The sequence below is a fragment of the Gossypium hirsutum genome, chromosome D13 (genome assembly GCF_007990345.1).
Source record: "Gossypium hirsutum isolate 1008001.06 chromosome D13, Gossypium_hirsutum_v2.1, whole genome shotgun sequence".
NCBI classification, from domain to species: domain Eukaryota; kingdom Viridiplantae; phylum Streptophyta; class Magnoliopsida; order Malvales; family Malvaceae; genus Gossypium; species Gossypium hirsutum.
In genome coordinates this window covers 28,720,632-28,738,898 of record NC_053449.1, presented here as the reverse complement: position 1 = coordinate 28,738,898, position 18,267 = coordinate 28,720,632, and the positions used below count along the sequence as shown (strand labels likewise).

Below are 18,267 nucleotides of genomic sequence, written 5' to 3'. Positions count from 1 at the left end.
ATTAAAAAAATGTTATTCTCAAGACAAACTAGAACCCAGTGAATCCTGGATCAATTAATAATTATTTTTAGTGACATTTTCAGTCTGGTACTAAGTGCTTCAAAAATCATATTTGGAGTCACAACTCGAAAGAGGTTATTTTATTTTTATCCCTGAAACTAGCTTCACATACTGTCCCCGACTATTATTTTTTTCTAGAATTTTTTTTTTGTGGTCGGGCCCATTAGTACAGTTATTAGTCAAAGTCTCTCATGTTACAGGGTCGACTACATGCCTTTTCCCATTACGATGGGATATCTCTTGCACAGGGCTTCATACTAATGCCGTTGTTTCTATGGAACTAGACTCAGAGAGGATCCATACATATTGGTATGACCCTAATTATCTCTGGTCAATTTATAGTGAATTTCCAAAGGGGAACAGTGAATCCAGAAACTGTTCTGGCCCTGTTCCACAAGAACCGATACTTTCTGTATGTTCCTATATTGTTTCGTTACTTCCATATGAGTAGATTTCAAGGTTCGATTAATATTTATTCACTATTTAATTCCACTCCTACGAATTTATGTGATTTTTCAATTCTACACCACTGTTGCTGTCAAAATCTGTTTCAAGATAACTTTACCTATTTGTGGTTACCATGGACCCAACTAGGGTTTTGCCATACATAGGTCCACATGTGATCATATTTAGCCATTCCAATGGCTGATCATTAGCCAACACTTCCATTTCAATCCATAGTCACATCGTGAAACCATATATATACATACATAAACACAAATGTCTAATGCCATACTCCACATCTACAAGCCATTTTCGCATGGCTTTTACACACATACATCACAAAAGAACTTAAACAACAGGGGGTAGTCCTATACATGCCATATCCAGAGTTCAACTAAAAGAGTACCAAAAGAGCTTGATAGTGTAGATGACTTCGACTTCGCTGATCCCGAATCGATAGCTAACGAACAAAATCTATAAACAGAGAGCCAAAGCAACCGGGTAAGCATTTTAAGCTTAGTAAGTCTCAAGTAATGAAATCGGCTTTGACTACAGTATTACATTCACATAGCTAACTAAATCACTTTATTAACACACATTCTCATAATCATACTTACTTCACACTCCATCAACATATATACACAAAGTATCAACCTTTCTAAAGCCGAAAATTCGTTAGCCGATCGCACGAATACTATTTAAACGATCGACTTTTCCAATGCACATGCAACACACCTTATCGTTCGGGTTGGTCGAGCATATTTATTGAATAGTTACAGCACAAAACGCTCACATTCAAACCCAAGTTTCTTCGGTATTTAACCGAATACAACCGCAAACACCTTTGCCTTCGGGTCTTAACCCGGACATATCAACTTGCATAATTGCCTTCGGGTCTTAGCCCGGATTATCATCTCGCATAATTGCCTTCGGGTCATAGCCCATATTACTCGCATAATTGCCTTCGGGTCTTAGCCCGGATATATCAACTCGCATAATGCCTTCGGGTCTTAGCCCGGATATATTAACTCGCTAATGCCTTCGGGTCTTAGCCCGGATATATCAACTCGCATAATTGCCTTCGGGTCTTAGCCGGATATATTTCAATGCTCATGCACACATATATCAATAATCATAACACATCCATTTCATTCTTCGTTACTAAGGCTCAAACACAAACATTTATTAAACTTTCAAATTTCGGCTCAGTAGCCCACAAAGAGCATAATTTCAATTGGCTTTATACATAGTCTCTAAGCACATTCGACTATCCGTCATAGTATGACTATTCATTTCATATAATTCAAGTAGGATCATTACTCGAAGACTTACCTCAAATGTCGTCGAACGACTTCAACGGCTATTCAATTACTTTTTCCTTCCCTTTATCGGATCTAGTTCCCCCTTGCTCTTGAGCTTAAGTTCAACAAAATTTAAAATAGTCATTAATCGACTATTCAAGTATTACTTTCAGAATAATATTATATATATTGATCCGACTTTCACACACATAGATTATAGCAAGCTTTATATTAATCAATAATAATTCATCGGCAACTTTCATTAATGTTTACAACAAAATCACATATTCACTACGAGCTGTTTTCCTGAGCAGTAGTTACTAAATTACTTATAACTGGAGCTACTAAACTCCAAATCACTTGCCGTTAATTTTCCCTGAATATAGACTCGTATATCTTCCATCCATAAAATTTTCAGAATTTTAGGCTTGGCCAATCAATACCAGATTTTTCTTAAAGTTTCCCCTATTTCACTGGTTGACTATTCTGACCACTCTTCACTACGAATCCAATTCTCACTTTACAGAATTCCAAATGTGTTGTATTGATCTCATTTGAAACTAGACTCATTAAGGAGTCTAAGCATATAAATTTTATCTTATAATCATTTTTGTACAATTTATAATGATTTTCTAAAACAGAACAGGGAATCCAGCAGTCATTTGACTCAGCCCACAATACTTCAAATATCTCAAGATAGTAACTCTTTGTTTTTATAGTTTCCTTTGTAGAAATAGACTCTTCAAGCTTAATGACATAATTCACTCAGCTTCTAATTCAACTCCTACAATTTATGGCGATTTCCAAATCACCTTACTGCTGCTGTCCCAAACAGATTATTACCAAATCAATACTAACATTAGCATTTCACCTTAATAGCTAGCTTACCAAGCCTTGATTTAACATATAATTCACACATATCACATTCAGCTATATATATTACATTCTAATCCCTCTCTTAACACATAATCTACTAACTTGAAAATTATTTTCTAACAATTTTAACTTACACTAAAGCCGAGTGTTACTCAAGCTTTAAGCTCATGTTCTTTCATTATTAAGCAAGTGTTATAACACAAGGATTCATGGCCGAAACCTATGCATAACATTATTCAAGATTTAAACTCTTAAATGTCATTAGCAAATAAAGCCATACACACACAACTTATAAGTAAATTCCATCCTTGCAAAGCCTATAGTTCACTCGGCCACTCAACCCACAACCTATCGAAACTTCAATTCAAACTCATTAGCCGAACATACATATACTTATAATAAGCAATATGACATCTTCTTCAAGACACATTCAGCTATGGCATAATTTCCTTATAAACCCAATTAATCAATCCACCTTAACCGAAACTTAACTCATACAAAACCTATCTTCAACCATAAAATAGGTAGAAGTTAACTAATCATCCAAATGGTGCATAAGTTTCCAAGAATGACATTGAACTTACCTTACTTTAGGTATCCACCTTAGCCGAATTTTCTTCCCCAAAGGCTTTTCTTCCTCTTCTTTCTCTAGTTACGGCAATGGAGGAGAAAACATAGGCTAACTTTGGTTTTTCCTCCCACTAACTTGTATTTTATTAACCTTATTCATATTTCATTTGTAACATAAACTATTAGCATAAAATTATAATATTATTTACTCCATAACATGGCCGGCCACCATATTTAACTTGGGTAAATTGACATGCAAAACCACTCCTTTCAATGCATGTACTATTAGACCATTGTAAATTAGCCTCTCACTTTCCAACAAAGTTTCATATAAGTCCATATAAAAAGATTCACATAAAGATGATCAAATTAATGCATGAAACTTTCACACATGCAATTACTCACATCATAAACACAGAATATAATTTTTAATTATTTATAAGACTCGGTTTCGTGGTCCCGAAACCACTTTTCGACTAGGGTCAACTTTGGGCCGTCACAACTCTCCCCCACTTAAGAAATTTTCGTCCCCGAAAATCTTACCGGTAAATAGGTTTGGGTATCGTTCTTTCATTGAGCTCTCGGTCTCCCAAGTAGCTTCCTCGATCCCGTGTTTGAGCCATAACACCTTTACTAGCGGAACTCTTTTGTTTCGCAACTCCTTTACTTCACGAGCTAGGATACGCATCGGTTCTTCTTCATAGCTCATGTCGACTTGAATTCCAACCTCCGATGGGCTAATTATGTGCGATGGATCAGATCGATAGCGTCGAAGCATCGAAACATGAAAGACGTCATGAATCTTTTCAAGCTCCGGGGCAAAATCAATCTATACGCAACCGGGCCAACTCGTTCGGAGATTTCGTACGGCCCAATGAATCTTGGGCTCAACTTGCCCTTACGGCCGAACCTGAGTATCTTTTTCCAAGGTGAAACCTTAAGGAACACTTTGTCTCCCACCTGATACTCGATGTCTTTTCGTTTCAAATCTGCGTACGATTTCTGACGATCCGTGGCTATCTTCAGACTTTCACGGATTACCTTTACTTTCTGTTCAGCATCTCTAATCAAATCAACTCCGAAAATTTTACTTTCACCGAGCTCGGTCCAAAACAATGGTGTACGGCATTTACGACCGTACAAAGCCTCGTAGGGTGCCATCTTAATACTTGATTGAAAACTATTGTTGTAAGCGAATTCAATCAAAGGTAAGTACCGTTCCCATGAACTACTGAACTCGAGGATGCAACATCTCAACATATCCTCAAGTATCTGAATTATCCGCTCGGATTGACCATCTGTTTGTGGATGAAAAGCGGTGCTAAAATGCAGCTTGGTACCCAAAGCTTCTTGCAATTTCTTCCAAAATCGCGAGGTGAATCTCGGATCTCTATCCGACACAATAGAAATCGGTACCCCGTGTAATCTCACAATCTGAGAAACATACAATTCAGCTAGTTTATCCAATGAAAAATCCGTACGCACGGGGATAAAGTGAGCCGACTTAGTTAGTCTATCGACAACAACCCATATCGCATCCTTCTTACTTGCTGACAAGGGCAGTCCGGACACAAAGTCCATTGTGACTCGATCCCATTTCCACTCGGGTATCATGATCGGCTGGAGTAATCCTGAAGGCACTTGATGTTCCGCTTTCACTTGTTGACATATTAAACATCTCGAAACAAAGTCGGAGATGTCCCGTTTCATACCATGCCACCAAAATTGACGTTTCAAATCGTTGTACATTTTCGTACTCCCGGGTGAATTGACATTCGGCTACAATGGGCTTCGTTCAGAATCATCGAAATGAGTTCCGAATTCCTTGGAACACACAACCGATTTCTGAACCTCAAACAATTATCGTCGTCAATTTGAAACTCTGATCCTCGTTCGGAAAACACTCAGCCCGTTTTGCAACCAATTCATCATCGACTTTCTGAGCTTCACGAATTTGGTGAGTCAATAATGGTTTAGCTTTTAATTCAGCTACTAACACATTGTCTGGTAGAACAGACAAATGCACGTTCATCGCTCGCAAAGCAAACAATGACTTCCGGCTTAAGGCGTCCGCAACCACGTTAGCCTTTCCCGGGTGGTAATCAATGACAAGCTCGTAATCTTTCAATAACTCAAGCCAACGTCTTTGTCGCAGATTCAAGTCTCGTTGAGTCATCAAATATTTGAGACTTTTGTGGTCCGAAAATACATGGCACTTCTCACCAAACAGATAATGTCGCCATATTTTTAAAGCAAATACGATGGCAGCTAGTTCGAGATCATGGGTCGGATAATTCCTCTCGTGTGGCTTCAATTGTCTCGACGCATAGGCCACGACTCGACCTTCTTGCATCAATACGCAACCCAACCCAAGTAGGGATGCGTCACTATAGATGACAAACTCTTTACCCGATTCGGGTTGCACCAAAATTGGAGCTTCAGTCAAATGAGTTTTCAGTTGGTCGAAACTTTTCTGACATTTCTCCGTCCACTCGAACTTAACATCCTTTTGAAGTAGCTTCGTCATTGGTGTGGCTATCATCGAGAAACCTTTCACAAATCGTCGGTAATAACCGGCGAGCCCCAAAAAGCTCCGAACTTCAGTAACATTTCTCGGAGGTTTCCAGTCAAGTATGGCTGAAATTTTGTTCGGGTCAACTCGAATACCCGACGCGGATACCACATGACCCAAGAAGCTAACCTCTCTTAACCAGAACTCACACTTACTGAACTTAGCATATAACTGCTTATCCCGTAAAATTTGCAACACTAGTCTCAGGTGCTCAGCATGTTCGGTCTCATCTCTTGAATAGACCAAGATGTCATCAATGAACACAACTACGAACCGATCCAAATATGGTCTGAAGATCCGATTCATCAAATCCATAAATACTGCCGGGGCATTAGTGAGCCCAAACGGCATCACTAAGAATTCGTAGTGACCGTACCTCGTTCTGAAAGCAGTTTTGGGTACGTCTGAATCTCGAATCCGCAACTGATAATAACCCGATCTCAAATCTATTTTTGAGAACACTGAGGCCCCCTTTAGTTGATCAAACAAATCATCGATACGCGGTAGTGGGTATTTATTCTTTATCGTCACTTTATTCAGTTGACGATAGTCAATGCACAACCTCATGGTTCCGTCCTTCTTTTTCACGAACAATACTGGTGCACCCCAAGGTGAGAAACTTGGCCGAGCGAAACCTCTATCCGTCAATTCTTGCAGCTGAGCTTTCAACTCTTTTAACTCAGTTGGTGCCATACGATACGGAGCTATCGAAATCGGCGTAGTCCCAGGTATAAGCTCAATACCAAACTCTATCTCCCGAACAGGTGGTAAACCCGGTAATTCTTCAGGAAAAACATCCGGGTATTCACAAACCACCGGCACAGATTCAGGTTTCTTTTCTAGTTCTTGGTCATCCAGTACATACGCAAGGTATGCTTCGCACCCTTTTCTCACATATTTCTGGGCCAACATTGAGGATATTACAGCGGGCAACCCATCCAAATCCGTAGACTCAACTCGGATTACTTCGTTATTTGCACACCTCAAATCAATAGTCTTACTTTTGCAATTCACAACCGCATCATGCACGGTCAACCAATCCAACCCAAGGATAACATCAAATTCATCAAACGGCAAAAGCATCAAGTCCGCTGGAAAACAGGAACCTCGAATTGCTAGGGACATTTCTTACACACTTTGTCGACAAGCACGTAACGACCCAAGGGATTTGACACCCGAATTACAAACTCAGTAGACTCAATAGGTAAAGTCTTACTGGATGCTAAGGTTTCACATATGTACGAATGAGTAGAACCGGGGTCAATCAAAGCAATTACATTAGTATCAAAGAGAGTAAAAGTACCGGTAATAACATCAGGCGAAGAAGCATCCTCGCGGGCACGTATAGCATATGCTCTAGCAGGTGCACGAGCCTCGGATCTGGTCGTAGCATCTCTAGATCCTCTCTGACCACCACTAGCATTGCCCATATTTCTAGATGGTCTACCTCGAGCAGTGGTAGCACCCGGTTTCCCACTCTGATTTACATTCTGTTCGGACAGCCTCGGGCAATCTTTAATGAAGTGGTCCACTGATCCGCACTTGTAACAGGAGCGGTCATGGAATCTACAACTCCCCAAATGCCATTTACCGCAATGTCGACATTCCGTTCGGCCTCGACGTTCATTCCCAACACTGGCGACTGAAGTGCCTCGTGTACCCACAGGGGGTCGATCACGATCTCGTCTAAAAAGGCCCGAAGTGCTTTTAGACCGGCCCACATCATCTCGAAATTTCTTCGATGCCTGTTGATGAGACTTTCCCGAGAATCTTTTACGAAACTCCCCGGTTCCCACATCAACTTTTTGTTTTTCCTTTCTAAGCTCTTCGGCTTTACAAGCTCGCTCGACAAGTACTACGAACTCTCGTATCTCAAGAATGCCAACGAACATTTTTATATCTTCATTCAGCCCATCTTCGAAGCGTTTACACATAACAGCCTCGGACGAAACACATTCCCGAGCGTATCTACTAAGTCTAACAAATTTTCGCTCGTAATCAGTAACTGACATAGAACCTTGCTTAAGCTCAAGAAATTCCTTCCGTTTTTGATCAACAAATCTCTGACTGATATACTTTTTCCGAAACTCAGTTTGGAAAAACTCCCAAGTTACTTGCTCCCGGGGCACGACAGAAGTCAGAGTACTCCACCAATAATAGGCAGAATCACGTAGCAAGGAGATAGCACACTTTAGACATTCATCGGGTGTACAAGACAGCTCATCGAGTACCCGGATAGTGTTGTCCAACCAAAATTCAGCTTGCTCGGCATCGTCGCTATCCGTAGCTTTAAATTCAGTAGCCCCATGTTTTCGGATTCGGTCAACTGGGGGCTTATTTGACCTTATTTGGTCAGTTACCGGAGGTATTGTAGGTGCGGGGGTGGTGTTTGTCGGGAATGGAGGTTGTGGAACAGCCGTATTAGTTCGAATGTATTGGTTGAACCAATCATTCATCACGCTATAGAAAGCTTGTCTAGCTTCATCGTTCGGGCTACTCGCATTAGGTTGAGAGTCCACCGGCGCTGTCCCTTGTGCGGGAGCAGGCGCTACACTCTCAAGATCATCAGCTACCGCTCGGTTGGGATCGGGATCCATTACTATAAATAAACACATTTGCAAATGTCAGAAATCACCACACTATCAATTAATCACATAAAATGGCATGTATAGCTAGACCCCAACACATTACGGTAGTCCTAGAATCGACTAAACCGTAGCTCTGATACCACTAAATTGTAACACCCCAAACCCGAGACCGTCACCGGAGTCGAATACGAGGTGTTGACAGACTTTTAAAAATTTTTCCAGACACTGCCCAGTCTGAGTACTAGTCGCTTCAAAAATCATATCTTGAGTTTCACAACTCGAAAATCAGTTTTGTGATTTTTCCCTGAAACTAGACTCATGTCCCCACCTATATATTTTTTTCTAGAATTTTTGGTCGGGCCCATTAGTACAGTTTATTAGTCAAAGTCTCTCATGTTACAGGGGTCGACTACACTGACCTTTTCCCATTACGACTGGGATATCTCTCTGCACAGGGCTTCAATACTAATGCCGTTTGTTTCTATGGAAACTAGACTCAGAGAGGAATCCATACATATATGGTATGACCCCTAATTATCTCTGGTCAATTTATAGTGAATTTCCAAAGGCGGAACAGTGAATCCAGAAACTGTTCTGGCCCTGTTCCACAAGAACCCGAATATCTCTTTCTGTACTGTTCCTATAATTGTTTCGTTACTTCCATATGAAAGTAGATTCATCAAGGTTCGATTACATAATTTATTCACTATTTAATTCCACTCCTACGAATTTATGTGATTTTTCAATTCTACACCACTGTTGCTGTCAAAATCTGTTTTCAAGATAAACTTTACCTATTTTGTGGTTACCATGGACCAACTAGGGTTTTGCCATACATAGGTCCACATGTGATCATATTTAGCCATTCCAATGGCTGATCATTAGCCCAACACTTCCATTTCAATCCATAGTCACATCGTGAAACCATATATATACATACATAAACACAAATGGTCTAATGCCATACTCCACATCTACAAGCCATTTTCGCATGGCTTTACACACATACATCACAAAAGAACTTAAACAACAGGGGGTAGTCCTATACATGCCATATCCAGAGTTCAACTAAAAGAGTACCAAAAGAGCTTGATAGTGTAGATGACTTCGACTTCGCTGATCCCGAATCCGATAGCTAACGAACAAAATCTATAAAACAGAGAGCCAAAGCAACCGGGTAAGCATTTTAAGCTTAGTAAGTCTCAAGTAATGAAATCGGCTTTGACTACAGTATTACATTCACATAGCTAACTAAATCACTTTATTAACACACATTCTCATAATCATACTTACTTCACACTCCATCAACATATATACACAAAGTATCAACCTTTCTAAAAGCCGAAAATTCGTTAGCCGATCGCACGAATACTATTTAAAACGAATCGACTTTTCCAATGCACATGCAACACACCTTATCGTTCGGGTTGGTCGAGCATATTTATTGAATTAGTTACAGCACAAAACGCTCACATTCAAACCCAAGTTTCTTCGGTATTTAACCGAATACAACCGCAAACACCTTTGCCTTCGGGTCTTAACCCGGACATATCAACTTGCATAATTGCCTTCGGGTCTTAGCCCGGATATATCATCTCGCATAATTGCCTTCGGGTCATAGCCCGGACATATTAACTCGCATAATTGCCTTCGGGTCTTAGCCCGGATATATCAACTCGCATAATTGCCTTCGGGTCTTAGCCCGGATATATTAACTCGCATAATTGCCTTCGGGTCTTAGCCCGGATATATCAACTCGCATAATTGCCTTCGGGTCTTAGCCCGGATATATTTCAAATGCTCATGCACACATATATCAATAATCATAACACATCCATTTCATTTCTTCGTTACTAAGGCTCAAACACAAAACATTTATTAAACCTTTCAAATTTCGGCTCAGTAGCCGCACACAAAGAGCATAATTTCAATTGGCTTTATAACATAGTCTCTAAGCACATTCGACTATCCGTCATAGTATGACTATTCATTTCAATATAATTCAAGTAGGATCATTACTCGAAGACTTACCTCAAATGTCGTCGAACGACTTCAACGGCTATTCAATTACTTTTTCCTTCCCTTTATCGGATCTAGTTCCCCCTTGCTCTTGAGCTTAAGTTCAACAAAATTTAAAATAGTCATTAATCGACTATTCAAGTATTACTTTCAGAATAATATTATATATATTGATCCGACTTTCACACACATAGATTATAGCAAGCTTTATATTAATCAATAAATAATTCATCGGCAAACTTTCATTAATGTTTACAACAAAATCACATATTCACTACGAGCTGTTTTCCTGAGCAGTAGTTACTAAATTACTTATAACTGGAGCTACTAAACTCCAAATCACTTGCCGTTAATTTTCCCTGAATATAGACTCGTATATCTTCCATCCATAAAATTTTCAGAATTTTAGGCTTGGCCAATCAATACCAGATTTTTCTTAAAGTTTCCCCTATTTCACTGGTTGACTATTCTGACCACTCTTCACTACGAATCCAATTTCTCACTTTACAGAATTCCAAATGTGTTGTATTTGATCTCATTTGAAACTAGACTCATTAAGGAGTCTAAGCATATAAATTTTATCTTATAATCATTTTTGTACAATTTATAATGATTTTCTAAAAACAGAACAGGGAATCCAGCAGTCATTTTGACTCAGCCCCACAATACTTCAAATATCTCAAGATAGGTAACTCTTTTGTTTTTATAGTTTCCTTTGTAAGAAAATAGACTCTTCAAGCTTTAATGACATAATTCACTCAGCTTCTAATTCAACTCCTACAATTTATGGCGATTTTCCAAAATCACCTTACTGCTGCTGTCCCCAAACAGATTATTACCAAATCAAATACTAACATTAGCATTTCACCTTAATAGCTAGCTTACCAAGCCTTGATTTAACATATAATTCACACATATCACATTCAGCTATATATATATACATTCTAAATCCCTCTCTTAACACATAATCTACTAACTTGAAAATTATTTTCTAACAAATTTTAACTTACACTAAAGCCGAGTGTTACTCAAGCTTTAAGCTCATGTTCTTTCATTATTAAGCAAGTGTTATAACACAAGGATTCATGGCCGAAACCTATGCATAACATTATTCAAGATTTAAACTCTTAAATGTCATTAGCAAATAAAGCCATACACACACAACTTATAAGTAAATTCCATCCTTGCAAAGCCTATAGTTCACTCGGCCACTCAACCCACAACCTATCGAAACTTCAATTCAAACTCATTAGCCGAACATACATATACTTATAATAAGCACATATGACATCTTCTTCAAGACACATTCAGCTATGGCATAATTTCCTTATAAAACCCAATTAATCAATCCACCTTAACCGAAACTTAACTCATACAAAACCTATCTTCAAACCATAAAATAGGTAGAAGTTAAACTAATCATCCAAATGGTGCATAAGTTTTCCAAGAATGACATTGAACTTACCTTACTTTAGGTATCCACCTTAGCCGAATTTTCTTCCCCAAAGGCTTTTCTTCCTCTTCTTTCTCTAGTTACGGCAATGGAGGAGAAAACATAGGCTAACTTTGGTTTTTCCTCCCACTAACTTGTATTTTATTAACCTTATTCATTATTTCATTTTGTAACATAAACTATTAGCATAAAATAGTTATAATATTATTTACTCCATAACATGGCCGGCCACCATATTTAACTTGGGTAAATTGACATGCAAAACCACTCCTTTCAATGCATGTACTATTAGACCATTGTAAATTAGCCTCTCACTTTCCAACAAAGTTTCATATAAGTCCATATAAAAAAGATTCACATAAAGATGATCAAATTAATGCATGAAACTTTCACACATGCAATTACTCACATCATAAACACAGAATATAATTTTTAATTATTTATAAGACTCGGTTTCGTGGTCCCGAAACCACTTTTCGACTAGGGTCAACTTTGGGCCGTCACAATTTCGCTAATCCAAAAATTGTGAAAATTTTATGGTAAGAAGATATGTGAGTCTAGTTTCAGGGAAAATTAACAGTTCTTAATTTGGAGTTCATTAGCTCAAGATAAAAATAATTTAGTGATACTGACTTGGATAGATAGCTTTGAATATACATAAGGATGAATAAAGAAACTATAGAAAATGTTATTTCTAAGAATGTTAAGTACACTAAGGATGTGGAATGGAGAGAAGGAGGAGGAAAATTAAATATATATATATATATATGAATGATTTATGTATAATTGGTTATATGATCAATTATAATCGATAAACGTGGAAATAGAAATGATGCTTACATTTGTATGTTATTGATCATGATTTAAGCTCATATTGGAAAATAAAATTTCATAGTATGTATGTATGGTATATTTGGTATATGATTTGGTATGAAGTAAGGCCATGAATGGTATATGGATTAAATGCACTAGCTTGCAACTATGGTTGAATGATATGTTATTGTTTTGTGTAATATTCGTAGGAAATGGGTGTGGAAAGGAAATGAAATACTAAGTTCATACTTGAAGAATAAAATGATGAAAAAGAGGATGGTGAGTTGATTCGATGTTGTTATTTAAGCTTAAGTGATGTTTGCATTGCAATACTAAGAATTTTATAAATGTGTTAATGAAGGGTAAAATCGATAAACGTTGAGTTAAATGGTGAATACGTATTAGTATTGAACTTAATGATATTGAATTGTACGTGAATTAAATGGAAGTTTCTAGTGATATGTTTTGAATTAAAAGAATTATGATGGTACTGAAATGTATATTGGATTGAGAAATTGATTTGAATTATGAACATGCGAAATTGTGAATTGAATGAAATAAAAATGAAACATAGAATTACATGAGTAAGTATCGGGTCTCGTAGGCCCTATTTGTTATAATTATAGTATTTTGAAGTTATAATGTAAAGATTTATAAAAGTATGTTAATAATTTGGAAAATCTTAATTTGAATGAAATTTTGTAACTCGGTTTAATACTTATGCAAATGTATGTGTTCTAGGAATGCCTCGTACCCTATTCCGGCATCGAATACGGGTAAGGGGTGTTACAATAATTTTCTCTTTAGTTTTAGACTTTAGTTTTCCTTTTCTTTTAGGGATTAAAATTTATTTCGATTCTTGTTATTTGCTTTCGGGAAGAAATCAGATTCTAAAATTATTCTAAAACTCTGTGAGGATTTTTCATTTAAAGTTAATATAATCAGGCTTCTAAACTATTACTATTGAAATTGTTCTTCATGTTCATTCTTTCATTCAAGTTTATATGGTTTACTAGATCCATGAGGAATTAATCCTTCTGTGGGGAATTAACGAGTGAAGGTATGAATAATTGACTATTTTGTAGTGATTTCCCAACAGATCAATTGTTCAGGAAAGAAAGAACCTAAACCCTGAGCCTAACAACCTTAGGAAGTCATCAAGGTAGGAATTAACTTAAAATTGGAATGGTCTATCCGTGGACACCTTAACCCTGAACCAGTCTAGACTGTGAGGTTGGAAGATAAGTAGTTCCTATTGAATCAGTAGTTCAGTGGATGTATCGGAAGATCGTATTGAGGTATTGAGTAGTTGATTGAACGAGAAAACCCGAGACAATAGTTGATCACAATTACCAAGGCGAGCTAATCACCTATTCCCAGATCTAATATATATTCTTTTATTTGATTTATTGCTTTTTGTTTATCTTTTGTTATTTCTTTTCCCATAATTTTATTATCATTTATCCAAAAGCCCTTCTTTTAATCTTTCGTATTATAATCTAACTAAAGTTTTTAGTACATCTATTTATGTGTAACTTAGAATTAAATTAGTTCTCACCTCTCTTGGGTACCATCCTCGGAGTACTGACCTACTTCGTTGTAACTATATTACAACATCACCTGTATACTTGTGGATACCATTTTTCCACATCTTTTGTGAAGGATTTCTACTCTGGACATTGGTACGTTTAGAGGTGGTAAACTCTCATAGCTTCTTCTGGTTCCCAAATGGCTTCCTCGACACCGTGATAGTGCCAAAGAACTTTAACCAAATCTATATGTTTATTTCTTAATTCTTTAACTTCACGAGCCAAAATTCTAATTGGTTCCTCACCATAGGACATATCAGGCTGAATTTCCACATTGATTGGTTAAATCACATGTGAGGGGTCAGATTTGTACCGTCGCAACATCGATACATGTAAGACATTATGAATTTTCTCTAATTCAGATAGAAAGCTAAACGGTAAGCTATTGACCTAATTCTCTCAATAATCTATATAGCCTAATGAAATGCAGACTAAAAAGCTTCCTTTTTTAGCCAAAATGAAAAATTTTGTTCCAGGGTGATACTTTCAAGAACACTCTATCACCGACCTAAAATTCAATATCTTTTCTTTTCAAATCAACATGACTTCTGACGATTGGAAGCAACTTTCAAACATTCTCGTATTACCTTGACTTTCTCTTCGATTTCACGAATCAGATTAGTTCTGAAAAGGTTTTTCTCATTGAATTCAATCTAATATAATGAATTTCTACACTTTCAACCATACAAAGTTTCATACGGGGCCATTTTAATACTCGACTGGTAACTGTTATTATACATAAATTAAACTAATGAAATATTTTTTCCTAGCTACCTTCAAACTGAAGAATACAACAACAGAGTATATCCTCGAGTATTTGAATCACTCGTTCTGGCTGACCATCAGTCTGCGGATGAAACATTATAATAAAATGCATTTTGGTGCCAAAAGCTTCGTGTAGTTTACTTCAGAATCTAGAAGTAAATCACGGATCCCGATTGAAAATAATCGAAAATGGCACCTCATGTAATTTCATAATCTTAGCAACATATAACTCTACCAATCTCTCTAGTGAATATTCTGTATGTGCGAGAATAAAATGTGCAAATTTAGTCAAACAATCCACAACAACCCATGAGGCATCCTTTTTCCTTAGAGATAACGGTGGCCCTGACACAAAATCCATGAACTTGCTTCTATAACCACTTCAGAATCATATAGGCTGAAGTAATCCTCAAGGTACCTGATGCTCAGCTTTAACTTACTAACAAATCAAACACTTCGATACAAATTCCGAGATCTCACGTTTCATACCTAGCCACCAGTACATTTGTTTTAAATCACCATACATTTTCTTACTAATGGGATGAATCGAATAATTGCTGCTATGAGCTTCCTGTCAGATATCTTGTTTAACACTAGTATTCCTTAGAACACATAACCTATTTCAGAAATATAAACTATCATCTAAATCAATGTGAAAATCTGAATCTGGTGACTTTTCAATCTGATCTCGTTTAACAATTAATTATGAATCATTTTTCTACGCTTCACAGATCTATTGTAGAAACATCGGTTTAGCTTTTAATTTTACTAAAATAGAACCATCATTAACAAGCGTCAACCGAGTATTCAAAGCTTTCAGAGCAAACAATGACTTTCTACTGAAAGCATCCGCAACAATATTGGCTTTTCCCGGGTGAGAGTCAGTAATAATATTATAATCTTTTAACAACACCAACCATCTATGCTATCATAAATTTAGTTCTTTTTGTGACATTAAGTATTTTAAGATTTGGTGATCCATAAAAATGTGGCATTTTTCTCTGTATAAATAGTGTGACCAAATTTTCAAGGCAAACACATTAGAGGAAGCTCCAAATCATGTGCCAGATAATTTCTCTCGTGTGGTTTCAACTAATGGGAAGCATATGCTACAACCTTGCCTTCCTGCATCAGAACACAACCTAACCCCTTAAGCGAAGCATTACTAAAAATAAAAAATTCTTTGTCAGGCTCTGGTTGAACTAATAGAAGGGCTTCGGTAAACATTGCTTTCAACTGATCAAAACTCCATTGGCATTTATCGAACCAAGCAAACTTTAGCTCTTTCTGTAGTAGCTTTGTCAACGCTGAAGTAATCATCAAGAGCCCTTTGAAAAATCGTCTGTAATATCCGGCCAGACCCAAAAAACTTCTAATTTCAGTGACATTTCTTGGAGGTTTCCAGTCCATAATAGCTGATATTTTTCTTGGATGCACTCTAATGCCATCAGCCGACACTACATGACCCAAAAACGTGACTTCTCAAAGCCAAAACTCGCATTTACTGAGTTTTGTAAATAACTGTTTATCACGCAAAGTTTGTAAAACAATACTCAAGTGTTGGACATGCTAAATTTCATCTTTTGAATAAACCAATATATCATTGATGAAAACTACCACAAATCTATCCAAATACGACCAAAATATTCCATTCATCAAATCCATAAATATAACAGGGGCGTTTGCTAAACCAAAAATTCATAATATCCGTACCAAGTTCTGAAAGCTGTTTTCGACACATCTAAATCTTTCACCCAAAGATGGTAGTATTCAGAACGTAGATCAAATTTAGACAAAACCATCGCACCTTTCAGCTGATAAAAAAATCATAAATAAGTGGTAATGGATACCTGTTATTGATTGTGACTTTATTAAGCTACCAATTAGCAATACATAACCTTTATCTTAACAAAGAATACAAGTGCCTCCTAGGGAGATACGACAGGCCGAACAAAACCTTTATCTATCAACTCTTGCAACTGTAATTTTAATTCTTTTAACTCTGTCGGTGCCATTCTATATGGAGTAATTGAAATCGGAGAAGTTCCCGATACTAATTCAATAGAAAATTCAACCTCTCTATTTGGCGATAACCCTGACAATTCCTCTAGAAATACATCCGTGAAATAAAAAATTGTTTGAACAATTCCATATTCGATTCTAAAACTTTGGTATCTAAAATATATGCTAACTATGTCTCACACCCTTTTTTTAATACATTTTCGAGCGACCAGAGAAGAAATAATATTGGTGGTGCTGTTAAAACTATCCGACTAAACCCTGACTGTGTCACCATTTTGACATTTCAAAATAATCTGTTTCTGTCTACAATTCACAACCACATCATGTAAAGTTAATCAATCCATGTCGAGAATCAAATCAAATTCATCAAATGAAAATAGCATCAAATTAGTCAGAAAGTTGCAATCTCAAATCTTCAAGGCACAATTTCTATAGACTTTGTCCACTAACACATACTAACCTATCAGATTAGTTACTTTGAATTCAAATTCAGTTGATTCTACTCGTATTTTCTTATCTATTACTAATGTAGTGCATATATATGAATGTGTTTATTCTGGGTCAATCAAACTGGTATTTTCTTATCTATTACTAATGCAGTGCATATATACGAATGTGTTTATTCCGGATCAATCAAAGCATAGATAGTAACATCAAATAGAGTTAAAGTACCAGCAATCACATCAAGTGTTGAAGCACCTTCACGAACTCTAATTGCATAAGCCCTAGTAGGTGCATGAGCCTCAGGTCGAACTGTAGAGTCTTTCATTCCACTTTTACTAATTCTCACATTTCCACTATTCTTTAGTGGTCTACCTTTAGATGGCACACTTTCGGATCAAACATTTTTGACTTTTTCTCTGTCGAATATTTCTAGAAAATCTCGAAGGAAATGATCAAACGAATCACATTTGAAACATGATCCTTCTTTCAGTCGAAACTCCTCAAAATGTCTTTTATTGCATTGATAACATTCTAGCTTATTATTACAACAACTACCCAAACTAGCTACAAAGAGAGCCTGGGGTCTCGAACTAGCTTACTTCCCTCTATCTCTTGTGGAAAACCCAGATGGAGGTAACATACGATTATGAGATTCTTTCACTTTCTTTGTTGGAGAAGAAAAAGAATTTCCCATTGGCCCCTTTTTCGAGTCTCAAACATCAAAATTTGCCTTTCTTTTTTGCTTTGGTCA

At 37.0% G+C, this 18,267-nt stretch overlaps 1 protein-coding gene across 1 annotated transcript; it reads right to left on the bottom strand.

Annotated features, from left to right (window-relative positions):
* Positions 1-16,142: 16,142 nt before the first annotated feature.
* On the bottom strand, positions 16,143-17,841 carry LOC121224949 (uncharacterized mitochondrial protein AtMg00860-like). The gene is made up of 2 exons (XM_041108601.1): positions 17,745-17,841; positions 16,143-16,507 (listed from the first exon to the last, which is right to left on the bottom strand). Exons 1-2 carry the CDS (start codon positions 17,839-17,841, stop codon positions 16,143-16,145), a joined length of 462 nt encoding a protein of 153 aa, XP_040964535.1.
* Positions 17,842-18,267: the final 426 nt, after the last annotated feature.

Excerpts from the sequence above, each read along its gene's own strand:
- LOC121224949 (XM_041108601.1), bottom strand. The coding sequence starts at position 17,841 with ATGAAAGACTCTACAGTTCGACCTGAGGCTCATGCACCTACTAGGGCT. Across the intron at positions 16,508-17,744 it reads AACACTTGATGTGATTGCTG|TGTCGGCTGATGGCATTAGA; the intron begins GTACTTTAACTC and ends TGGGTCATGTAG.